This window comes from Macrobrachium rosenbergii, chromosome 41 (assembly GCF_040412425.1).
Source record: "Macrobrachium rosenbergii isolate ZJJX-2024 chromosome 41, ASM4041242v1, whole genome shotgun sequence".
NCBI classification, from domain to species: Eukaryota; Metazoa; Arthropoda; class Malacostraca; order Decapoda; family Palaemonidae; genus Macrobrachium; species Macrobrachium rosenbergii.
The window spans coordinates 45,967,065-45,994,427 of record NC_089781.1 but is presented as its reverse complement, the minus strand read 5'-3'; the positions used below and the strand labels follow the sequence as shown (position 1 = coordinate 45,994,427).

General features: G+C 45.6%; 1 protein-coding gene across 1 annotated transcript in view; it reads right to left on the bottom strand.

The window, feature by feature from the left end:
* Spg7 (Paraplegin) overlaps positions 1 to 27,363 on the bottom strand; it is a 794,115-nt gene that overhangs the window by 723,451 nt on the left and 43,301 nt on the right. The window contains 1 exon segment of the mRNA XM_067084903.1: positions 9,701 to 9,839. Coding sequence (XP_066941004.1) covers positions 9,701 to 9,811 — 111 coding nt within the window. The 5' untranslated portion in view covers positions 9,812 to 9,839.

Below are 27,363 nucleotides of genomic sequence, written 5' to 3'. Positions count from 1 at the left end.
TTGTGAACTTCGTCCTGATAACAAAGAAGTTCAGGGCGCTACATCCAGAACCGGCCTCCACCCCTGAAGATTTCGGCACCAGAAACAGCCGATTGTAAAACCTGGGGAATGGAGCTCTTGAACCGGTTCTATGGCCTCCTTCTCCAGCATCTGTTCTACTGCTTGTAGAAGGTCCTGGCTCCTGACAGGATCCTTGTACCTGGCTGATAACTCCCTTGGAGTTGTTGTCAAGGGAGGTCTCTCCCTGAAGGGGATGAGATATCCTTTCTTTAGAATAGAGAGGGACCAGTCGTCCGCCCCTCTCTGTGCCCAGACTTCAGCAAATCTCAGCAGTCTGGCACCCACTGTTGTCTGGAGGACTTGAATATCACTTGGTCTTCTTTGCTGGACGAGCTGAAGACCTTCCTCTTCTCTCCGGTCTTCGACTCCGGAAAGAGACTCTTGAAGAAGGGCCCCCTCGAAAGGGCTCCTGAAAGGGCACTTTCTCTTTTGCAAAAGGAACAGCATGCCTCATCCTCTTAGAAGACTGGGCAAGAAGATCCGGGGTAGCTTTCTCCGATAAGGAGCGAGAAATCTCCTTAACTGTCTCCTGTGGAAAAAGATGGTTTGACAGAGGAGCATACAACAGAGAGGACCTGTGGAGAGGAGACACTGATTTAGATAGGAAGGAGCTGAAAACTGACCTTTTCTTGAGAATTCCAGCTCCAAACAAGGCAGCGACTTCGGTAGAGTCTTCCCTCACTGCTTTGTCTAAACAGGACAAAACGCTGACAAAATCCTCCATGCTGAGGAATTTGGGGTCCTGCGTCCTCCTGGCCAACGCCCCAAGGGACCAATCCATAAAATTAAAGACTTCCATTATCCGAAAAGGCCCTTGAGGAGATGGTCCAGCTCACACATTCCCCAAGTCGCCTTCGCCGCAAGGAGAGAAAGCCTTCTGGAAGAGTCAACCAGAGACGAAAAGTCAGCATCTGCCGATGAGGGGAGCCCCAACCCCATCAGTTCCTTGGTCTCATACCAAATACCAGACTTCCCCGAGAGCCTAGAAGGAGGAAAGGAGAAAACAGTCTTGCCCGCTTCCTTCTTCGACTGCATCCACTCCCCAAAGCCCTTTAATGCCTTCTTCATAGATATAGTAGGGTGCATCTTCACAAATGAGGAGGTTTTGTTGACTTGGTACTGTCCCATAAACCCAGGAGAAGGAGGGGCAGCATGGCTAAGAGAGTCTCCAAACTCCTGAACCAATAAAGCAGCTAGTCTCTTGTAGTCCGAGATCCCAGCGTCTTTGGGGATTCATCCTCTGAAACGTCCTCCAAAGGAGCAGCTGGAGAAGAAAGCTTGAAGGAAGAAGAGTGCCTATCAGGAGAAGAATGCTTGGAAGGAGAGGCGTTTCTGTCCATTGAAGAGCGCCTGCTGCCAGTCTGGCGCCTGTCAGGAGAGGCGCTCTTGTCCACCGAAGAGCGCCTGCTAGGAGAGCGACACCTATTACCAGAAGAGAGCTTGGCATAAGAAGAGCGCCTATCAAGAGGAGAAGAGCGTCTGCGAGGAGAGGAGCATCTGAAAGGAGAGGCGCTTCCTTCCAAAGAAGAAACGCGCCTGCTGGGAGAAGAGTGCCTACTAGGAGAAGAGCGCCTACTCGACGAAAAGCGCTTGCTGCTGGAAGGGCGCTTAACAGGAGAAGAGAGCCTGCTGGAAGAAGGACGCTTACTGGAGCTCTTGACAGGAAGAGAATCGTCCTTCCTACGTGAAGAATCCTTGGCTAGCGAACCAACAAGAGCAGACAACTGAGCCTGGAGACCGACCAAAATCTGCTTGGTTGACTCCTGTACTTCTCCTGGAGAGGACGAGGGGGATCTTCAGGCTCTCTTCTTGCTCACCAGGAGATTCCTCTGGGAAGCGCTCAGGGCTTGAATCCAAGGCGTCACCTCTAGGAGCCTTCCAGGACCTCTTCAAAGGGCGCGACTCCTCAGCCGAAATCCATCCGCGCCTCGGAGAAGAAGAGTCAGAAGCCGAAAAACACTTCCTTAGGATGCCTTTCCTGTGGCGATCCAAGGCAGCCTGGGACGCATCAACAGGGTCTGCGGAAGGGACGCCTGACCGTTGGGGATGCTCTACATCTTCCTTGCGGCTTTCGACATTCCTCCTCCACTGGTCCTGGGAGTTTGGAAGCGGTCTAGGCCTAGGAGCAATGCGGAGCCGGTCAGACGCCCCCTCCACTGCACTGGGGACACTGCACAAATCACTATCACTCTTACCTTTTCCTTCTTTCATAGCACGTAGTTGCGATTGCATCCTACGGATCTCCGCCTTCATAGCAGCCATTTCTGATGACGAATCCGCAGGTTCGGTGAAGGGAGAAGGGGCTGAAACCAGAGTTTTAGGAGAAACTACAATGGTATTAGTGTCCCCACTCTCAAGCTCATTAGATCGAGACCTACTAGAGCTTCTAGAGGAAGCCTTCCTAGCTCTATCCTTCTCAAGTTTCCTCACATAAGATTCAAAGCCTTCCATTCCTTCTCAGATATTTCTCACATTCATTACACCTATTATCAAAAGAGCAATCATTCCCCCGACACCTCATGCATACAGTGTGAGGGTCTACTGAAGCTTTCGGCAACCTCACCTTACACTCTTGCCTAACACACACTCTAAAACAGGTGCAACATTAACATCAGACATCTTGACAGAAAAATCCTAAACAATTCCAAAAACAGTCCACAATAGCGTATGCCAAGCCAAAGATCCAATACGTCACCAAAAATCTGTCCAAAAAAGATCCTCAGCAAGCGAGAAAGAAATCCAAATCAGGAGGAACCAACAACAGATGTTGTCGGAACCAGCGACAGAGAAAATCTGATTAGAAAACGGGAATGGTTCCTATTCCTTCCACCCAGCGGCGGGAAAGGTAGATCATCTGACCTACCTGCCGCGTGTGCCGCGAGATTTGAAATTCTGTCGGGAATGTCGGAGACTATAGCTAAGTATATATCTGATGGGTAAGTTGCATGTACAAAAATTAATTTTTATACATGTTTCGGCAATTTGAATGTGTAAGATTCCGTTTGCCTTATGGTTAAGTATACATTTGGATTAGTTTGCGACCGCATGATCCCGGATTTGCCGTGGATTAACCTTTTCTGTTTAACCCCTGGCAATTAACCATCTGGTATTCAAGGTTATACATGTTTTTGGATTTTGTAAGCCTAAACTTTAGTATTTCTTTTTGTGTGGTCTTAGGTTCAGTTTGTGACAGCTCGATCCTGGATTATCCTGGATTAACTTTCTTTTTATTACCCTTTGACAACTGACCATCTGGTATTCTTGTTCTTTTTGTTTACTTTGTAACCTTCTTTATATTTGTCTCTCATTAAGTTCTGACGATGCGTCAATAAACGTGAAAGTGCTTAGTACTGAACTTCTGCCTGTCTTTTTCCTGTGGATTCACTTATATATATATATATACTGTATGTATGTATGTATGTATGTATGTATATATATATATATATATATATATATATATATATATATATATATATAGAGAAAGTATATATATATATATATATATATATATATATATATATAATAAAATATATATATATCATAGTTATATATATATAATATATATATATCAAAGTCATATAATAATATATATTCATCATATATATATATATATTATATATATATATATATATATATATATATACAGGACAAATTTACTAAGATGCGTTCGAGGTTCTGACTTTTCAAATATATTCATCAGAAATTATTGTCTGGCAAGTAACGGATGTTTGACAGAGTCCGCGATCCGACAGAAGAAATATGGCCCCAAAATGGCAGAATAATCATAATTTGAATTTTTTGATGTAAAACTCAATAATAATGCAGTTTACATCGTTTTCAATGCACCCACAGCATTAAAAGTAAGGTTTTCTTATGATTTTTGACGATTTTCGACGATGTTCAGGTGTTCTACGACGATTTTCGGTTACGACGTTTTATTAAGAACGGAACCCTCGTTGTAAACCGGGACCGCCTGTATACTGTAAGTATATATATATATATATATATATATATATAACATATATATATATATATATAATAATTTTTCCAATGGGTTCTGTTTTGATAGCGTGATGATGACCGAAAATCGCCGATATCTGAAAATTGGTGGCTCTGTTAAGTGTGCATCGACGCCAATACCCAATTATTGGCACCAATAAGTGGAAATCAGCGATTTTCGGTGCCAAAAATTGCCGATTTTTGTTGCTAGACAAGCCCCATAAAACCAGGTCGCCGATAACCGGGGACTGCCTGTATATACAGGCAGTCCCCGGTTTCGACGGTCCTCTCACGTTCCAAGGTTCTGACGCTTTTCAGATATATTCATCAGAAATCATTTCATGGTTTGACGCATGTTCCAGGGTTACTATTTGTCTAACGCCGATCCGACGGAAGAAATATGGCTCCAAAACAGCAGAATAATTAAAATTTGGAGGGTTTTTTGATGAAAAACTCAATAAAAATGCAGTTTACATTGTTTTCAATACACCCAGAGCATTAATAGTCAGGTTTTCTTAGGATTTTTAACGATTTTCGACGATTTTTCAAACATGACGATTTTGAGGATTTAACGCAGCGTGAAGAACGGAATCCCTGTTGTAAACCGGGGACTGCCTGTTATATATTGTATAGGGGTTGACTGTAAATATATACAGGCAGTCTCTTTGATTTATACATGGGGTTCCATTCTGAAATTTGATCATAAATTTCTAAAATCGATGTAAAGATAAAGAATCGTTGAAAATTAAGAAAACTCTTACTTTAATCCTCTGAGTACTTCCAAGGTTGGGTGAGAGAGATAGACAATGATTTGAGAGAGAGAAGACCGCTACCTACCAGAAAAAGACTTGAACTTCACAGAAAAAGACTTGGAACACAGAACCCAGATTTTTACATGGGAATAAGTTTCAGAGCCTACCATGGAAATGCAAAATCCTCGGAAAAGCAAAAATCCCCTTAAAAAATGCTTATGACAACCTATCTTGAAAGTTCAAATACCAAATGTATACTTTAAGTATCATCCTACATCAAATATACAGTAGCTTAAATTATTATTCTATTACTACTGTATTAACCCTTAAACGCCGAAGCCCTATTTACAAAAATGTCTATATAAGAAACAACACTGCGATTCGGGAGCTTATGAAGCGGAAAAAAGTTTTTTAAAAAATCACAGCATTCTTAGTTTTTAAGATTAAGAGTTCATTTTGGCTCCTTTTTTCTCATTGCCTGAAGTTTAGTATGCAACCTTCAGAAATGAAAAAATATCATTATCATATATAAATATTGGAATATATGACAAGGAAAAAAAAAGTCGTATATAATTGTATACAAATCGCGCTGTAAGCAAAGCGGTTAAAGCTAATGAGTTAATTTTTTTAGTTGTATTGTACACTAAATTGCGATGATTTTGGTATATAACAGATTGTAAAACGATTAAAGCAACACAGAGAAAATATTATCACAAAATGATGCATGAATTCGTAATGCGGAGGACGTAAAAAAAGTTTTTTTAAAAAATTCACCATAAATCGAAATATTGTGCTAGAGACTTTCCAATTGTTTCAAAATGAAGGAAATTGGTTGAATATTACTAGACTGTAAGTTTTTTTTAGCTTACAATTGCATTTTTTTACCATTTCAATCGAGTTAAAGTTGACCGAAGGTTGATTTTTTTCTCTTTATTGTTATTTATATGAAAATATTTCAAAAATGGTAAAAGCTAAAAGCATGATTTATTTTTTGTTGTATTCTACATGAAATTGCGCACATTTTGATGTATAACACTTTATGTAACGAATAATATAAAACGGAGAAAAAAATAAGACAAGGTGACTCAAGTAATGCTAGGATTTTTAGCGGAGTTCGCATGCGCGGATGGAAGGAAAAAGTTTTTTTCAAAAATTCACCATAAATCGAAATATTGTGCCAGAGACTTTCCGTTTGTTGCAAAATGAAGGTAAAGGATTGATTGTTACTAGAATGTAAGAATTTTGGCTTACGATTGCGTTTTTCGAGCATTTCGTTCGAGTTAAAGTTGACTGAAGGTTGATTTTTTTCTATTTACCGTTATTTATATGAAAATATTTAAAAAATGGTAGAAGCTAAAAGCATGATTTATTTTTGTTGTATTCTACATGAAATTGCGCACATTTTGATGTATAACACTTTATGTAACGAATAATATAAAATGGCGAAAAATTACGACATGGTGACTCAAGAAATGCCAGGATTTTCAGTCAGAAGGAAAAGTTTTTTCAAAAATTTCGGATGCCCCTCAGGACACCCCGATGCTTGCCAGGGGTCGTAAAGGCACGGGATGTGGTCCTTGGTCGCCTTGGTCACACTTCGATTAACAACACATGCGCTGAGAAGCTGGGTCACTTTGGCTGCTGGGTCCTTCTCCAGCATCCCAGTCTCAAACTCGTCTCACACGCTCACTACCGACAGGCAGTATCGCCTTTCACGGTCCTGACAACTTTGAGACATCTCTGCAAACGTCCTGTTGCAGCACAAATATGCAAACACTCGCCAAAGTTCTGCAAAACACGGATGCATCAAAAAAATCGCTCTCACACGGTCCGGACGCTGATGCTGTCAACATCAGAGAAGGAGGGAATTCGGCGCATGCGTGTCTGGGTGACGGTTATAAACAAAGCAACAGCTTGATCCGTGAACTCCCAGCATCCCTCAAGGCGCGTGATTTGAAACCTTCCTTAAACTAGGCCTGTTCTTATTTTTCAGCGAATATTTAAAAAAAGCATTTTTAGTCGACAAAACATGGTACGCTTTCCACTTGACATCCAACAGACAATTTGATAAGTTCGTATGTGATCTGCATCCATTAGGCGTTTAAGGGTTAATCTTTGAAATTATATTATTAATATCATTTCAGTCATCTTCAACATTAGTACCCTTTTCCAGCCAGAGAGAGAGAGAGAGAGAGAGAGAGAGAGAGAGAGAGAGAGAGAGAGAGAGAGAGAGAGAGAGAGAGAGAAATACCACTACACCTTACATTCTGCCATTCTTGTGCTGGCATCGGCAAAAGAGAGAGAGGAATGTTAATCCATTTCTCTTTGCTGCGACTGACAACAACAAAAAATTATTTTTTTATTTGTCTTCCAAAGGTGTACTACTACATTTACTATGCATTTTTAAAACACTATGAACACACAGTATATTATTATTATTATTTAATCTTATTAATATCTGAAAATTAGTACGGTACTTATTACTAGGTAAGTCATTTATTTATCATACAAACGTGGTTAGTCCTCACCATCTCCCACAAATTTGTTAAAAATCTGTGCCATCATTCTCTCTCTCTTATCTCAGAGAGAGAGATAAAAAAAATACTACTCACCCTCCTTTTAGTGTATGCAAAGCCCTTGAGGCACAAGCTTTGTGGTTGGTTAAAATCCCAGCCATCCTGCCAATAGCATGTCGTCAAGGAGAGCGAGAGGGGGAGGAGGGGGTTGTTACAAGTTGTTATTGGATACTTTCAGTCCTTCCGGCCAATAGTGTATCGTCATGGAGAGAGGGGGTTGCTACGAGCTCTGTTATTGGTTACTTCTAATCCCTCAAGCCGATATCGTGTTGTCGTGAAGCAATAAAAAAATTGCAACATAACCGATGATGGAATTTTAGTATATTTTTGTTTGTATACTGTAGTCCATATTTCTTTGAAGGACATATGCAGTACAGAGAGAGAGAGAGAGAGAGAGAGAGAGAGAGAGAGAGAGAGAGAGAGATGGGCAGTTGGCCTTACTTAAATCTCAGGGGAGGGGGGAGAGGGAGAGGTTGAAGTAAAGTAAGTATAGCTTAGTTTTACCAGACCACTGAGCTGATTAACAGCTCTCCTAGGGCTGGCCCGAAGGATTACACTTATTTTACGTGGCTAAGAACCAATTGGTTACTTAGCAACGGGACCTACAGCTTATTGTGGAATCCGAACCACATTATAGCGAGAAATGAATTTCTATCACCAGAAATAAATTCCTCTAACTCTTCATCAGCTTTTGGAATCGAAACTCCGGCCCATCGAATGACGGTCTGAAGTTCAACCAACTCGGCCAACAAAGGGCTTAGGGAGAGGTTGAATGAAGTGATTGCATCGATAAGCGGTTTTGTGATTTCACGGGATTTCAATTTAAAATTTTACCGATACTTTGCTGTGGTTACCTTAATATTAATATTTGAAAATTAGTAAATAATTTTTTTATTGTAAAAATGTATTTAGTAATGAAAATAAAATAAAAATCAGTAATCGTGAATATTGCTCTATGAAAAAATCTACGAATGTGAATTTTCTTCAGTTGTATGCATTGGATGGAGTCATCCGAAATATTACCGTCGAGAATTGTAAGAAAACCTTACTTCTAATCCTTTGGGTGTCCTGAAAACAACGAATCCTGCATTTTCATTACTGAGTTTTTCATAAAAGAACCCTCCAAATATTGACCATTCTGCCGGTTTGGATACATATTCTTCCGTTCAGATCGGCGTCATCTGAAATACTGTCGAAAATCGTAAGAAAACCTTACAGGACTTTTAATCCTTTGGGTGTCTTGAAAACAATGAATCCTGTATTTTTATTGAGTTTTTCATTAAAAAAACCCTCCAAATATTGACCATTCTGCTGTTTTGGATGCATATTTCTTCCGATCGGCTTTGGACTGGCGTTGCCCAAAATACCGTCGAAAATTGTAAGAAAACCTTACTTTTAATCCTTTGGGTGCTTTGAAAACAATGTATCCTGCATTTTTATTGAGTTTTACAACAAAAAACCTCCAAAATTTGACCATTCTGCCATTTTGGAGCCATATTTCTTCCGTCGGATCGGCGTTGCCAGAGTCATTAACCTGGAACATGCATTGTGACTCAGGAAATAATCTTTTGATGAATATATTTGAAGAGCGTCGTAAACACGGAACATTGTAAGCCGAGCCCGTCGTAACCCGGAGACTGTCTATACAGTGGACCCCCGCCTATTTGCGGGGGATGCGTACCACTACCCAACATGGACAGCTCAAATCCATAAATGCTTCAAATCCCTCTAAAAATGCTTATAAGTGCCTATTCTTATAGTTCAAAATGGCAAAAATCATCTAAAAATGCTTATACCTGAATATTTTAATAGTTTCATCACAAAAAGTGCATTAAGTCACGAAAATGATATGAAAATACAATAATCTGTGAATATTTCTCTATGAAAAATACTGCAAATGGGTGAATTTTCTGTGAGTAATGTGTACTGTACAGTAAATATGTTCCACAGAGAAACCCGCAAATAGGTGAGGCTGTGAATCTGGAGCCGCGAATAGGTGGGGGTCAACTGCATATATATTTTTAATCATGAAAAGTTCAAACAACAAAAGTTTGGCAGGGATTTGTGAAAGATATACTGCACTGACTCAAAAGCAGCCAGAAGCAAATTGTCGCGTAGACCGTCTGGCATGTGTAGGGCTTCCCCCTCCCTGTCGGCAGTTAACTGTCTTGTCAGGAAAGCTTGAATGGCTGTTCCATTACATGTTTGCAAGCTTATCCTAATGTAAAGAATGAAGGTTTGTATTTGTATAAGAATAAAATTAATTTTATGATGAAAATTTACATTGTATATAAAAACAAAAAATAAACTTACTTTTCCTTCAAAATTACCAAAAGTTCCTTTAGTAAAACTGCGATATAAAGTAGCAGTTACTCCTTTACGTTTTAGAAGAGCTGTTAACCAAGTCCCTCCGACTTTATCCATTCTGGACCTTCATCTACCACAACACAACCTATTAAAATAGATATCTATAGTACAGGCGCACAGAAGAAATTTTAAAACAATTTTGTAATAACAAAATGACATTTTTATAATAAAATAATGTTTTATATATACTTACCCAATAATTACTTAGCTAAGAGTTTCTAACTCAATGGCAGCTTCAATTTTGAAATTCGCGGTTGCAATAGTTTTTCATTTATGTAAGTGACTAGCCCTGCCCACTTTCGGCGTGAAGAGAAAAACACCTCAGCCAAGAGCTTCATTTTTGTTTATGCTCTAAGGTCCATGTGAGGGGAGGAGGGTGGGCTCTATTGTAATTACTGGGTAAGTATATATAAAACTTTATTTTATTATAAAAGGGATTTTGACAAAGGAAAAATCTATTTCTGAGGAAGGTCCCGTGTCACCCGGTGAAATTCCATTTCAGCACGAATTTCTAGGTATAAAATGCTAGATATACCAGAAAAAAAGAGCTTTCAGGAAAGCAGGGGTTACTACCCCCAGTCGAGCGTCTTCTAGGAAGGCGTCGGTATAAGTAAGGGTGAGTGAAATACCACTACCACGGAAACCTACTCGAAAGATCTCTCCTTATCAAAACCCCCGGAACAGAGCGGTGAGCCGTTACAGCCCCCACACTCAACACCCGCCAGGACGGCGACACCAGCGCCACCTACCTCATTCCATGCTAGCACTAACCCCAGACTTGGCATGTGCAAAAGAAAAGGGGTGGGGGAGCCATAGGTGAGTCAGGGAGGGTCACCGGGTGACACGGGACCTTCCTCAGAAATAGATTTTTCCTTTGTCAAAATCCCTTTTCTGAGTTCAGTCCCGTGTCAGCCGGTGAAATAGTGACAGAGAATCATGCCAAGGCTGCAAACTACGAGGAAACTGGGTAATCTGAAGAAAAAACATAAATCACAAAAGCAGTTTTTAATGAGGGAATCTCTTACATGTGAGCAAAAACACTAAACCTAAGGGTACATCAAAGACTTAAGACTAGAAAGACAAGGGGAGGTCCCGGCATGACAGGGAAGGATCCCCAAAAATTAACTTAAAAGAACAAAATTATTGAAATTGGATAGGTACAATGTACACATAATAAATGGTATATACAAACTTAAAACTACACACGCAAACTTAAGTTAAACACATAAGAGATCAACCAAATAATTAAAACAACAGTGTATATACAGATACCTGGGGTACATGGTGCAAATAAAAACCGCCCAGTACCCCACAAGAAAAACATTATGGTAACATGTCAGATTACAGTTTCCACTCAACAAAGACAAAATACATCAATATGAGGAGCAAGGCAGTGAGGCATAATCAACCAAGAGGACAAGCAGAGAAGCAAATGAGGCAGGTGGGCGGGGGGGGGAAAGGAGGAAAGGATATGATTGGTTAAGGTGGGGAGATGACACTTCCCACAGCTATGGTAGAAAATTTCAGGGCTTCGAGCGTTTTTAGATAGTGGCGTTTAAACACTGGGGTGATTTCCAACCCGTATATTTAGTCAACTCTGAGAAATCCATATTATGAAAGTAATTAATGGAAGTAGCAACTGCTCGAATATCATGAACCTTAGGAACTGAATCTGGGTTGGCTTGTTTAATAAAATATAGAATTTGTTGTCTTATACCATTCAGTGATAGTGTACCACCTTTCTCCCTGATAAAAAGAGGACCCGACTTACTCTGTGGAGTTCTTAAAAGGTAAGATTTAAGTGTATGAACTGGACATAAAGACTGGTCTTGTGGAAGGGGCACCACCTTCCAAGGAGACCACCTGTCTTGTGGGTCTTCGTTTTTGGCTAAGAATTTAGGATCAGGGGAAAGGAGGACCTCTCCGGAAGGGAGGAAGTTCACAAAATTATCACCTCTAGTGAGAGCTGACAGCTCTGAGATTCTAGCACCTGAGGCCAAGCTAATCAGAAATAAGGTTTTCTTAACAGATCCTGATAAGAGCATTGAAAGTTATCTATCTCTGATGCTAACTTAAGGACGTCATTGAGAAACCACGTAACGGAATGTGGGCGTGATACTGGTCTCAGACGAGCGCATGCTCTGGGAATGGATGAAAAATAGGAGTCTGTAAGGTCGATTTTAAAGCCGTACAGAAATACTTTCTTTAGGGCTGACTTGGTTGTGGTAATAGTGGCTGGAGCAAGGCCTTTCTCAAACAATGATCTAAAGAAAGAACTCCTAAATTAGTCGTCATAATTTTGGCTTCAGATGCTTTTTAGGAAGGAGGCTAATTTTTGACTGCTGAGTCATACTGTCTAAGAGTAGAATCTCTTTTATCTGACTCAAAAACAGAGTGTTGACAGGGTCAATGTTTGCTCCTTTTGGGCTGCGAATTTTATAAAGTCCATAAAGCTAGGGCATTCTGAATTCTTGAGGAAGCTGACACAGTCTTGGTTTGTACTGTCTGGGTCAGTATGGGCTTGGGAATCAAGACTCCATGCAGTCCCAGTTCCTGAAGAAGAGGGAACCAATTGCTCTTCGGCCAGTAGGGGCTACTAGGGCCAGTTGACCTTTGAATGTCCTGAGTTTGTGCAATACTTTCAACAGTAAATTTATTGGAGGAACAGGTAAATTTTCTCCCATTTGTTCCAATCTATTGTCATTGCATCCGTGGCGTATGCCTGAGGTCCAGGTTGGGGCCACATAACAGGGGAGCTTGAAGTTGCTTTCTGTCGCGAACAGATCCACTTGGAGACCCGGAACCTGGCGGCAAATCCATTTGAAAGATTCCGTGTCCAGGGACCACTCCGTCTCCAACGGAGTCATCCTGGACAGGAGTCCGCCACCACGTTCCGACACCCCGCAAGGTGGGTGGCTGACAGGTGCCAGCCGTGCTTGTTCGCCAGGGAGAAGATGGCAACCATTACTTGGTTTACTCAACCTGATTTGGAGCCGCCCCTGTTGATGCAATGAACTACCACTGCGCTGTCCAATACCAACCTGATATGAATCCGGTTGGGGGGGCGGATTTTCTTTAAAGTCAGAAAGACTGCCATAGCTTCCAGGGTGTTTATATGGAACTGTTGAAACATTGTGGACCAAGTTCCCTGTACTTTCTGTTTTTGTTCCCCCCAGCCGGGAATGGAACAACTAGTGCCGGAGGGGGAAACTGAAGCGGAACCCTGACTGTGGCAGTCTTGTTTTTAAGATTCGAGGGATAGAGGAGACCTTGTCTCTGTATTGGACACACTCTGTTTATGTCTTTTAACTTTAGCAGGTTTTTGAGAAGAGACCCAGGACTTTCTGGGATCGGCGGGATGCCGATTGATTTTTGAGAAATTTCTGGTGAGAGATCCTTTCTCTTGGGAGGTGGGAGGGATAACGTGTGAGAGCAGACAAATCCCACTGCAGGCCCAGCCACTGAAACCGGGACTCCAGAGTCAGGCGGGACTTTTGTCTGTTCAGTTGAAAACCTAACGACTCTAGGAAGTTGATGACTATGGTCGTAGCCTTCTGACACTCCAGAACTGTTGGTGCCCAAATTATCCAATCGCCCAGGTATGCTGCTAGGGATATCCTCGGGACCGGAGTTGTTGAACTACCGTGTCCGCCAGCTTGGTGAATACCCTGGGCGCAATGTTTAGCCGAAGGGCATGACCTTGAAGGAGTAGGCTTGATTCCCGAGTCTGAAACCGAGGAACTGAGAGAAGTTCAGCGCAATCGGGACGTGATAGTAAGCGTCTGAAAGATCGATGGAGGTGGTGACGGCTCCACGCGGAAGTAGAGTCCGTACCTGGGCTATTGTAAGCATGCGAAATTTGTCGCATTTTATGTAGAGATTTAGACGCGACAGATCCAGGATCACTCTTTGCTGATCTGAGTCTTTTTGGGAACAGTGAATAACCTGCCTTGAAATTTTAGGTGCCTTACTTTCTTTATTGCTCGTTTGTTGAGCAATTCTGCCACATAATCCTGCAGGATTGATGAGGGTGGTTGGTAAAACTTGTTGGAGGAGGAGGTTCCTTGATCCAGCTCCAACCCAGGCCTTTGGACACAATACTGTGTGCCCAAGGGCTGAAGGTCCATTGGTCCCTGAACCAATACAGGCGACCGCCTACCTGTGTTTTTCTCAGTGGGAGGGAGTGGGTTTGTTCCCTCTACCACGTCCAGGTTTTCCCCTTGGGGTGGTGTTAGCCTTTCCCTCTGTGGGACCTGCCTCTTCCCCCTTGCGATTCTGTTAAGGCCGTGAAAAATCCACGGCCCTCGTAGGTGGGATTGTATGCTGGTGAAGTAACATACGAGGGCGCAGCAAGGGAATGAGCTGGTTGGACCAGCACATATTGTTGGGGTGAGCTTTGAGGTGGAGGACTGTGCCACTGCCGAGACTGGGACGGCTTGAACTACCGTCTGCTGGTGGGGCCTTTATGTCTCCTAAAACGTTTGCCTCCTTCGTCTGGGGACCGCCAGATTCTGGGGTCTTGCGTTTATAGGTGGAAATGCCCCAACGAGAGCGCAGACTCTGGTTGGCCCTTGTAGCCTCTGACATAACGTTAAGTAACCTCTTCTTCTGGGAAGAGGTTAGGTCCCCAGATCGAGCTCTTTATGAGCCTGTTAGGCTCGTGACGGATAGAAGCGTCGGCAAAATGAACTTTCTACATTCCAGTCTGGCCATGATGAATTCAAACAGGTCAGACTGAAAGCCAGCTAACAGGGATTTAGCTAAGACCTGGAAAAAGGGTTCGTCTGAGAGGAGACGGCAGTGGCTTCTGTGAGGCAGACGGAGTTCAAGGACCGGGCTAGCTTAGTCGGGCATCAAACTCCGCCTTTAGCAAAGATTCCGGCAGCTTGGGGAGTTCTTCGCTAAACTGTGAGGAAGCACAGAGGGGGTCCAATTTCCTGACAGTGAAGGTGGACGGAGCCTCCATCCAGAACTCGTCACTTCCTGGGAAAACCAGGGAGGTGGGGTCTGTTTCCCTTAGCTGTGGTAACGGATTACCATCAAAGCACGCTCAGGCCGTAGCCAGAGCGATTTTGTCCAAGCAGGAGTGGGAAGTTGTCTCCCAGGGCAAACATAGTGAAGTTGCCCTTGAAGGAGTCAACTTTGTGTTGTCTGCCTGCCACTCCGTCAGAGTGCGCAGGAGAGCCGACTGAGCTTGGTCCCTGGGGATGATGACAGTCTCCCTAGGGACCTTATCCGAACAATCCAAGCTTCCTCCAGTCAATCTTACGAAGCCTGGATAGGGGGGCAAAAGATCGGCGGGAAGAACTCCAACTCCTCCAGCCGTCTCGTACCAAGACCTTCAATGGTTAGTTTGCCATCATGTTGGATGGCCCGGAGAGCGTAAACGCCAAGGGTTGCCAGGATCAAAAGGCGGGAGTTCCGCCGTATCAGGAATGACATACTGCGGTTCAGCTGGGGTGGGTTCTTCATTCCCGCCAGCATGTTATCATAACTGGCAAACTTCTCCGAGATCTTACTGTCATCGTGGCAAACCTTGGAACATTTGAAAAGTTGGTTCGCCAAAGGTTTCTCGCGTCAAAGGCAGGCTGGCGAGGAGGGCTTGATTTTGATGCCCTCTTACTCGCGCCTTTGCCGGAGGAACTAGACTTGCTCCCGGAGGCTACAGGTGCTGAGACCTTAGCCTTCGACGGGGAAGGGCGATGCTTTCTTGGAGGTCGAGGACTTATAGCCCTTCGCCTTCCATGAAGTCTTCAACTTCAACTTGGGGATAGCTGATGGAGCCCTATCACCCAAGGAGGAAGACTTCCCAAAACCTGAAAAAGAGGACAATGATGAAGCTGGGGAATCAAAAAAGGGGCCCGCCCCCAACAACCTCACTTACCTCACTACTTACCCCCAGGTCCTGTTCAACAGCCATCGGTTCAAGGTCTAAGTTCAAGGCGGCGACGTCCTCTGAGACTTCTGAATAAAGAATATCCACTTGGGGTGGCTGGGTCGCATCCCGGATCTGCTGGATGATGGGGGTAGCAAGATCTTCTGGCACTGCGGCCGCCACTCGTGCGCCGGGGTAGAGCAGGTCCCTCAACTTCGCGTCGAGGACGTAGGGCTTCCCCGACGGGACATTCCTTCCAAACCCAGCCACCCAGGCCCGGAGAGATTCCAAGGCCGACTTCTTGGGACTCGTCCGCCTGAAAGAAAACCAAGAATTAGCTAAAGGTGAAAAAACAGTCCGGAAACCACATAAACAAAATTCAAAATGAGGAGCACAAAGCGGAGGAAGAATGTCACTTACCGACTCATCCTGGATGGTTGCGCACAAGGCGAAACAAACCTCACAACCATCGGGTGCCAGACTACCAGGTCGTCAAGTCGGACCGCACAACCAGCGTGGGTCCGGCACACCACGTGACCGTAAGGTTGTTGCAGTGACGCAGTACACCCGGCTCCTCACAGCGAACAGTCTGTAAGTGGAAAAGAACATGAACCTACCACTCTAAGCGATTTAAGGCTGGAAAGGCCGGGAATTTCAACTGCAGCCGGAATACTCCGGTGGAGAAGAAATACCTTTTAATAAACTAGGCCAATAAGCTCTAAAATACACCAAGTGGCAAGTAAGACTACCAGACCCCGGAACACTCCGGGGAATGGAAGGAGTGAGACAACAGGGACTCGCCGCCGGGATTGCCTGTAATTATAACGGCGGAACCCAGGTGTAGAACCGGACTCATGTAAAAACTAAGGAGAGTACTCTGAAGATAACAAACTTATCTAAATATCAGTCAAAAATAATAACAATAACAAGTGACGGTAAATACTCCGGAGACCGGAGGGATCCGCTCCCCTTATAAAATGTGAATCCTTCCTCACTTACTTCCCGCCGGAGAAACAAGGTGGGCAAAATGCTCAGTATATACATAACATAAGCGGAGCAATTATATTTTACCCTATCTACGTAACCCGACGGGGAGACGAGAGGTGTGGGATAGTGTCTCGAACACGTTCGAGCAAACGAACCACCAACCCCAACACAGCGATGCTAGAGACTGTATGGGAGGGAGCGAATCCCTCTACCAAAAGGAGGAGTCCCTGAACTCGGAGAAAACGCCATCTAGCGTCACCCGCGCGAGTAGGGCAAGGCTAGAGGGGGGGTGGAGTAGGGGAGAGGGGTAGGCTACCAGGAAGGGAACAGGAGACAGGGAAAAAACATATGACCCGCTCAACTGCACCCATACCTCCAAGAATAATGAAACTTGGGAGGGTAGCCTACCACTGGAAGCTACGCAGCCCGATGCCCGACTCCTACCTAGGCGAAGCCTAATAGGGACCTAACCTAGTATAGGCTAGGAAAAAGGGAGGAGTGCGGAGGGGAGGAGGAAGCAACAGGGAGAGAAATTTTGTGCCGAGAACCAACCGGGATCGAGAAGGGGGGGCAAGGAGGCGACTAGCCTAGAGGAAACACATCCAAAGAACTCTATTCCCCAAATGAAGGAAGAGAACTAAGGGGCTCACTCTGCCCACCAAAAACGACCCGGAGGAAACAGCAACCAAAACTCCCTCAACCTGATGATCCCCACACCCAGGGCAAGGGGATGGGAGCAAAACAAGCCTAACTCCACAAAATAGCCATCACATAAAAATGGAACAAAAAATGTGCTCAATAGAGAGCGTAGCCTACCTCAGGAAGTGGTTAGATCTGAGGCTGCCGCCACCACAAGGAGGTAAACAACAAAATAAATAAAATAAATAAAATAAAATAAAATAAAAGAGAGCACCATCTCCAAGAATAAAATAATTAGCCTAATTGAGACCAAAAATAAAAAGGAACCCAACCTGGGGTACCTGGATGGGGCATCACCCTAACAAAGGCCGACAGGCCAATGAAACGTAATTTCGTAAAACAAAAAAGGGGGAGCCACAGCAGGGAACCACCAGGAAGGGAACCAAGGGGTAAAATTCTATCTATAACGACGACAGGAGACAACTCCAACAGAAAAGAACTGAAGGAGTCGCCTCATGGTCGACATGGCTGGCGGGGGACGCCGTGGCGTCATAAAAGATCTCAATATTTATGAAAATACGAGACCAAAACAGCCAAAAATTTAACAAAACCCCACAAGAAGATGGTACTTAACTTGGAGATGGTAAAGCTGCTTGATGACATCGAGATGAAAGATAATCCAAAAAAGGAAAAGACGAGCACACAAAAGAAATGAACGCAATCACGTGCTAGAAAATGGAATTAGGTAGGTGGCGCTGGTGTCGCCGTCCTGGCGGGTGTTGAGTGTGGGGGCTGTAACGGCTCACCGCTCTGTTCCGGGGGTTTTGATAAGGAGAGATCTTTCGGTAGGTTTCCGTGGTAGTGGTATTTCACTCACCCTTACTTATACCGACGCCTTCCTAGAAGACGCTCGACTGGGGGTAGTAACCCCAGCTTTCCTGAAAGCTCTTTTTCTCTGGTATATCTAGCATTTTATACCTAGAAATTCGTGCTGTAATGGAATTTCACCGGCTGACACGGGACTGAACTCAGAAAAATATTTTTATATATGCAACTTAGCAAGTAATTACTTAGCTGAATCCACATTGAAGGAGGTGGGATTCATGGACATCTTGTGCTCTAACATTAAAAATGATAATGAAATGAGGCCAAAATAAAAAAGGGCTCAGCATTGTAAAAATGCTTGTTGTTTCTTACCTGGTGAGAGAGCTGCACAGGTGGATACTGCCTCTGGTTGGTGCTTCTCTTGACCGAGTAGCAGCGTGGCGGTATAGCCAGGGTTGCCTCTACTTAAGTGGTCAACTTCGTAGCGGAGGAGTACTCTGATCACTAACAAAGTATGAAGTAAACTTTACAAGGAAGGAGGGTCTGATCATTAACAAAGTCAACAATAAAACGCCCCTGCCCACAGCGCAGTACAATAAAAACAAAACCAGAGAAACAGTCACCTACACCACACATAAAAAGTGCATAAGTGCAGTAAATAAATAAATAACTACCACCCTACACAGACTAAAACTGGTGGGCACTCTAGGTACTTTGTACCCTCCAGGCTCCCCATGAACTCAACACCTTAACAAGGCGAAGAAAAAAGTAGGAAGTGTTGCTTCCTACGTTCCATTCCCAAACACTACGCCAACCACGGACACCGGTCCGAGTGTACTGCAATCTTCGTACGTAATCTTCACATCTCAAAATAATGCATAGCGAAAACAGATCTACATTTCCAGAATGTAGTCAGTAAGATAGAAGTGAGAGAGAGATTATGCTTAAAAATAACAATTTTTAAAGTAAATTGTATTTTTCCTAACTATACAAACCCGAGGTCCTTTACATTAGGAGATACTTTCAGGCGTAGGCTGGAAACGGCCGTTAAACTCTTGAACAAGGTGGTTAGGCAGTAACTACCTCCAGGTAGGCGGGGATACCCGCCTGCCCGGATGTAAACATTCCAGTTTGCCTTTCGGCCCAGGTACAGATTGAGGGGTGGCATGAGGTGGGCATAATTGTAAAGGACCTCGGGTTTGTATAGTTAGGAAAATACAATTTACTTTAAAATTGTTATTTGTTCCGACACAATATACAAACCCTCGGTCCTTTACATTAGAGACTCACTGATTGGAGGAGGAATCTGAGAAAGTCTCTCTGAACTGACTGGAGTTCACCACCTTGTCTTCCCTTCCTGGTCGTAAGAGCGAGGAAGGGAAAAACTGCCTCTGACAAAAGATCGGGTTGTAAGAAACGCAGGATCAGTTGTCAGACTTCTGGGTCCCTTTGCATGAAAGAGGAAACGTCAGTTCATGCAAAGTAGGCTGGGAAGAATTTGACGTCGGATGACAATAAGGCAAATACAAGCATTGGGTTGTCTCATAGTCATGGTCTCCTTCCTCCCTTGCAAGAGGAAGGAGTGGGGTTGCTTCTATTAACCTGAACGGAAATAGAACGGGAGCTCCTGTTATGTGCTTATCTGCCTCGATCGCCCGGTCCAGCTTGTAACGGCATGTCCGCTCCCTGCCCGTGGGAAGAGAGCCAGGATGGGGAGAAAGAAGAGAGGCCAGTCACTCAACATCCATTCTCCCAATCACAACCGCCATACAACATAGGCGAGATGCAATCCTGTCCCGTTAGGGGAGCTGGATAAGCTACACAACTTGTTGAGCAGCCACCACAGGACCCAAGGAAAAAGTGTCCAAGGACTTGTGTGCAACATCCCGGAGGTAGAAGGAGGTGAAGGTAGTCTGTTGGGACCACACACCCGCCTTCAGCACCTGTGGTACCGACATATTCTTCCAGAATGCGAGGGATGGACCAAGCCATCGACTTTGTGAGCTCTCGGGTGAAAGGTACCTGGTATCGTCGTCATCAGCTGCCAAGTACCTCCTTTGATCGCTTCACGAAGTCAGGAGGAAGATGTGTCCTTAGACACTTCTTCCTTGGAGGAGAGACAGTACTAGCGAAAACGTTGACAACATCCAGGTTAGGAATGTCAAACCTTTCGGAAAGTACCACAGCTCCCAATAGGACAAAGTAACGAATGATCAGATCATCAATACAAAGTCCAAGGAGGAGGGGAACAAGAATGAACCCGACAGTCGATGCCAATGGATTTGGAGTCCACCTACGACATCCGAGAAGGGATGATCCCCATCCCTGTTCTTCCATCTTCTACGCCAAGGCCAGGGTAAGATGAGAGATGGACCTAAGAGGGCATATCTCTATCCGACGACTCGTAGGGCGAGTGCAGAGCACGGACAGGAACCCTAAACGAGAGTCGCATGCCACCCAGGAAACATTCCTGGGACAGCATGACTGAAGAAGCTTCTCGTCCGTAGCTAACTCTCGACTAAAGGAGACAAAGGCTACTTCAGATAGAAGACTAGGTCGCAAGGGCCTACATTCTTCAAAACTGAAAGGGAGAGAAGCAGCCCTCGGCGGAGAAGACGAGGAAGTCCAGACTTGACGAGCGACTCTGACCCGAGAAGAAGTTCCGACAACGACACCACCAGTGAAGACGGATCCAGTCCCTGGGACAGTGTTGCAGAGGACTTCAAGGGATATCCAGCTACTGTATATCCGTTGCCGCTCGGTGGGAAAGCCTGTTTGCAAGGAAAGCTGGAAAGTCTCCCAGTCCTGAACAGACAGGGATGTACTGCCTCAACAACCGCTTCTTGTGTAGCTGCACAGGAGGATGGGTCAAGCGGAATTCTTCTCGATGCCTCGGCAATCAGGTCGGATGAAGGCGAAGTCTTCAAGTATTTGTCTGTAACTCGGGGTGAGCAATGTTCGTGAACCCCTAGCGAAACGGACAAATACGGAGGGGAAACAACGTTGATATCGAGTTTTCACCAAAAGACAGCATGCCTCAACATTATTTTGCCCCTGGTCTGGAATGATGGAGCGAGAAAACACTATGACTTGTGACAAGGAGGCAACAGAAGGGACGGTAGGGATTTCTCAGTCCAGCAGTCTCTGTATGAGTCAAATAAAAAAAAGAGTGAGCAGCATGTTCTGTCCCGATCACTCAAATTGAAGAAAAGGCTTGCCTGTAATAATACATCCCCACCAGGGATGCATCTCCAAGTTAATGAGCCATCCGAAAGTGTGCAACAAAGAACAACACTTGCCTTTATTCGCTTTATTGAGATAAAACACTATAAAAACGATTGCCTCCTGTTTGTTGCAAAAGAACTGTCACTACTGTGGAAGATATTGTTCAATGAAACCAGTGAGGGAAATAAAACCCATCCTGGATTCTCGGACGGCCAAAAGGCTGCCCTGAGCCCAGGACGGTGACTGGCTCCATTAATCATCTGGTTCATTGAAATTCAAGACAAGGTCTTTACCAGCAACACCCTATTCTCAACCTATGAATCTGTCAGTAGACACAAGATTTGAGGGAAATATGAGGCATATTCAAAGGTTCCTATAATCAAAATTGAAAGCCTAACTCTTTCCTCATACCTCAAGAGGAAAGAATGGGAAAAGGAAGCAGACTTCCATTTTCCACCTTGGGGAAACTTCTGCAAGATGACAGGGAACCGAGACAATTAGCTCTAGATGGCTGGCAGAGGTAATCGGGAGCACGGGAGAGGTGGTGGGAAGAACTGATGGAAATCTTTTGCCGAGAAAGAAAGGAAAATAGATACTTCTCCTGAATGTGAATCCATTCCCAGGTCTCAAAAATGTTATCTGCCGAAAGCTCCAGAGACTGAATGGTGAGCATCATTTTGTCCAGGCATCAGCAGTTGCAATCTTCTTCTGAAGCCTAGGACTTCTTAGCTCCAGAGATAGTTGAGTGGGCTGGAAAAACCCAAGGTCTAGAGTTGAAATGACTGGACCCAAAATGATTGGCCATTGTCCAAAGGACAAGGCAGTGCCCTGGTGGGAACCTTGATTACCAGGGTATCTGGCAAATCTCTGAAAGAGAAAGGCAGAACCAAGTAAAGGTTCGTTCCAAAGGTTCTTTGCCATTTCGGGACTGATAACTGGAGATCCGTTAGCAGGGACAAAGTCCTTCTTCTTAGCTACCAGAATTGCCCAAAAAACTGTGGTCAGCAAGATTCCAAGGCAAGAAGAATTCATATTCTGCCGAGGCAGGGGTGGAAGCTTTGGTGTTTCGACCTGAATTAACTCCATCGAAGAAAAGAATCCATCAGGTCGAGAACGTTAAATGAAGACAAATAGGTCTGACATTCTCGGCCCTCGAAACTGATGAAGAGGGTTGATTGATGAAGGTTATTCATTGGCGCCAGCGTCCTGTTCAGGGATCCTCGGCTGCGCCATTAATTAAGTTCCCGAGAACACGGGGGCATGTTTTCTTTGAAGACCTCGCTGTTCCGATCGTGAAAACCCTGTACTTCTCCCTTGGAGGAGTCATGACAGATTTAATGAAATTTTTCTTTACCTGGTTATACAAATGAGAGAATTGGGGACCGATACCCAAAGCACGGCATCAAGACTGAACTCCATAAGAAAATTTCTGTATGTTTTGTATTGTAATTTGTACTCGCTCTCTCGGAACATTGTTTAAGGAGAAGAGAACAGGTGAGGAGTCAATTCCATTGCCCTACCTGTCCTGCCAGAATGATAAGCAGGAATCTGGACCGTGAGCAATAATCAACCTGAAGGAGATTACTTTGACGGGGAAAGAAGAGCACCTATGCCGTGGCAAAGTGTTTCCTGGGAAGAGCAAAAAGTTCACTGACACGAGCATAGTCTTGGAGAACCAGGAATCGGAAAAAACCGGTAGGGCCTAAACACGGCGCTGTAGCCGATCACGTTTGAACGCGATCCAGCTGGTCGGTATCACCAGCAGACTGGGAGGCAGGCGAGATGGGGCGAGCGAAACGAGCAAGCCAGTCTGGCAAGTACCCCAGTCAAGTCAAGCCGGGCCAGTCTGGCAAGCCATGTCGAATATCGAGCCGAGCCAGTCTGGCAAGCCAAGTCGAGCCGAGCCAGAGCCAGACTCATAACTGGGCAGGCCAGACTCGTCTGCTGTGAACAATTGCTAGTTTCCCGAACTCTAAACTCCACACCAGGCCGAGACCGAGGCCAAGGGCCTCGAGAAGAAGGTTCGCCAGGGGAATTCTGTGTCTGCTATCTTGCATGGGGAACCCTAAAGTTCGAGACACAAGGGTGAAGAGCCCCCGAGCAACTGAAGCAGCTGGCGGGCAGAATCGAGACACCTGGCGTCAGTGCTCACCGACACCTGGGTGTCCCGGCGACAGAAGACACCTGGGTGTCCCGGCAACCAGACACTCACGTCCAGCAACCAGACACCTGGGTGTCTACCTGGGCTTGCCCGGCAACGCAGACATCTGGGTGTCCCGGCAACCAGACACCTGGGTGTCTACCCATGCCACGACCGGCAACCAGACACCTGGGTGTCTCTGGCACTACCAGACACCTGGGTGTCTACAAAGAAGCGTCCCGGCAACCAGACACCTGGGTGTCTCGGCAACCAGGCACCTGGGTGTCTCGGGGCACTTCTCTCGTCCTATGCCTCTCGAAGGAGAGCGCAACGTGATTCAGAATTCGAGCTACCCACGAGACTTCGAAAATCGGGAGCGGCTGCTTTGTTACCTAATAGATTAAAAGAGCCAAGCACAGAACCAGTCTTAGATGCAGACCAAGACTGGCAACGAGGGAATGGCCTCAGAGGCAACGTGCTCACCAACAGACCCCAAACGCAAGATCCCACAGGAAAATGGAGGTCGGCCAACTTGTCTTCGGAAGAGAGTCAGTCCCTTGGAAGTCCCGCAGGACTCCCAAAGTGAATCTCTTCCTTGCTTCTTCTGGTGTTCGAACCGAGAGGATCGAGACACCAGGCTGAAGAAACCCGGCCGAGCACTGGCAAACACTGGGAGCGCTTGCAGTGCTGGCAGGAAGAGGAACCAAGACACCTGGGTGCCTCGGCCCTTTCCTCGCACTGCTCCCGAACTGGGCCCAGGAAATCTCTCCAGACCAGATCGGGATACTCGATATTCCATAGAATCTCGAGCACCAGGCGGCTCGCGATCTCGAGCGGCCAGAGCAGCCCCAATCTTAGAGGCGGAACCTCTAAGGGGCCGGGAACGGGCGCACGCAAACTGAGGTCTGCGCGCCAAGCGGCTTCCGAAACACAAAACCCACGGCTATGCGAATCGGTTCCTAACCCGTTAAGGTCGGGAAGAGCCAACAGAGACCCACTGCCTCCTCGGAAGGAGGCAGTCCCTAAATGTCCAAGGGCATCAGGGAAGAAGCAGCATCCTTCCTTCGGCCGATGGAGGTCTGTCCGATTACCGGGACCTCCAGGACCTCGGGAGAGGAAGGGAAGACGCAGCAGAAGACGAAATCGAAGATAAGATGAAGAAGATGGAGCGGCTACTTCCACAGGACAGCTTCCTTCATCTCCACTCCCACATCTTCACAGGATGGTGCAGAAAAACATCGTAACCTCCAGGGTAGTCCAGCAGGAACACAACGGACGCAGCCAGGACACCACCACCAGCAGAAGCATGATCAGGACAGCACGATGCAGGAGCTACCGGCAGCATCGGAGGGCAGGAGCTACTGCAACGGCCAGGAACATCACCTCAACAGGACCACTTCTTAAATCTTCATTTCCAGACATCTTCTACAGGATGGCGGACATCAAAGACAGCCTCTGGGGCAGCTGGCAGGAACGTCCGGAAGCGGACCGGGCTCCACCGCCAGAAGCAGCAGGAATGATCAGGACAGCCGATCCAGGAGCTACGGCAAAGGTTCAGGAGAGCAGGAGCTATGCAACGGCCAGGAACGTCACTTCCACAAGGCGACTTCCTTCCCTTCACGCCCAGGTCTTCTACAGGATGGCAGCAGAGGCAGGAACACAGGCAGTCCTCCAGCGACCAACCACCAGGAGAAGAAGGGCACGATCAGGACATTCGATGCAGGAGCTACGTTGGCTGTTCGGAAGGCAGGAGCTAATGCAACAGACAGAGTGTCATTGAAAGTCACCAGCATCAACAGGAGCGATCAGGGCGGCTGCGGCAGGAGACCAGGACACCCACCCCATCGAGACTGTCCAGAGTTGACACGAGCAAAACACAGGGGAACAGCAGGAGCAGATAGACCACAGATACGCTGGAAGCATTGCAACAGCATACATGAAAACCAGCAATGACAGCATCGAACTACATCAGACGGGAACAGAGTCAGAGCGATCCCGGCCTTGGTAATATGTCATCTAATCAGGTATTGTGGTCGAGCCGAAGCAACACTGAATGAAAGTCGGGACTGCTTCATGCAAGATATTCTTGATATATGATATCCAGCCAACTACTGCTGTCTCTGCAATGCTCACTGTCAACCTGAAAGAAAAACAAATATGATTAGTAGAGGGAGGCTCCTCCCGCTGATACAAGGGGAACAGCCCTCGGCAGCGTTAGGAGTTACTCTAGACGAGGTTGCTCGCTCCTCCCCTCCCCGTGTCTTCACCCGATTCACGAGCGAAGAGGGCGAAGGAGAGAGAAGGAAGAACCTACGGGGAAGAGAAAAAGGACAGAGGGGAGCCACCAGCAGGCGCTCTCAGTGGAAGCCGGAACTTATCGTTCGACGCCCGTAACCTCCCCAGCTCAGCCCGCAAATCTCTCCAGAGTCGAGGTTGAGACAAACACTCAGCAAAAGAAGGAAGAAATTAGTGATGCCAGAGAACAGGCTGCTGAAGCCCAGAAAACTAATCTTACCGTCCCGATGGATGTAGGGGAAGAGAAGGCGGCGTCCCAAACTAATCCCGGGCCCCAGCCTGCCTCCAGACATCAGCACAGGCAGCTGGAGAGAAGCATTACCACTTGGCTACGCTACTCCAGCTATGCCCTTGGCCGTCAAACCCAAGACACAGGCAGGGAACGGCCAAACTACACAAGGTTATCACAAATCGTGGGTTTGTATTACCAAATATCAAACACACGCAAAATAGTGCCTATAAACAAAAATACAGAAAGATCCCACCGTAAGAGCTTAACGACAGTCAGCAGAGAGAGATCAAAAATACGTCAGCAACGGCTGACGGGCCAAAGCAAACTGGAATGTTTACATCCGGGCAGGCGGTATCCCCGCCTACCTGGAGGTAGTTACTGCCTAACCACCTTGTTCAAGAGTTTAACGGCCGTTTCCAGCCTACGCCTGAAAGTATCTCCTAATGTAAAGGACCGAGGGTTTGTATATTGTGTCGGAACAAATGACTGATGTAGCCACTGCTCTCACGTCGTGCGCTCTAACCTTAAGTCCAGGCAGAAAGTCTCTCTGATTTGAGTGTGTGCTTCAAGGATCAGGTTTCTAACAAAAAAGGATAAGGCATTTTTAGACATAGGCCTGGCTGGGTTCTTTACTGAACACCAAAGATTCCTTGCTGGGCCTCTAATCTTCTCTGTCCTCTTGATGTACTGTCTACGGCACCCCATCTGGGCTGAACAAACTCTCCTCTTCCTCTGGACCCAGGATGTTCAATAAACCTTTAATAGCAAAGGAATGAGGCCATGGTTGTGAAGGATTCTGGTTTTTGGCCAAGAAGCCAAGGGTAAGGGAACAGACTGCATCACCTTGAGAAAAACTTATCCTTCTGTCTACTGCATGCAGTTAGCTCACTCTTCTTGCAGTGGCATTAGCAGTTTAAGGGGACCACCAGGAAAATAGTTTTCTTAGTCAGATCCTTCAACGATTCCAGAACTCATGGATTACAATCTTGAGTCAGGACAGCCACTTGAGGACTACATTTAATGTCGGGGCATACCTCCTCCTTGTCAACAGCACGTTCAAAATTTCAACCTTTATGAGATCTGAGATATCCTGGTTTGAAGAATGTCTAAACTTCTGTGTCTAAAGACTCACAGCTAGCATAGCTCATATCCACTTTTTTATTGTAGCAAAGAAAGACCCTGGTTGATCTCAGGGTAGAAGAAATCCGCCCTTGAGTTATAGTGGTTTTGAAAACAAAGAGACGTTATTCTTCTTACACCAGAGTCTAAATAAATTTGCCCATTTTGCCTGGTAGACCTTGTTAGTTTTCATTAGTTTAATGCTGAGCATTACATTTAGATTTTCTTCAAGCTGCAATTCTTGACGCCTAAAACTTAAAAAAAGGTCACGC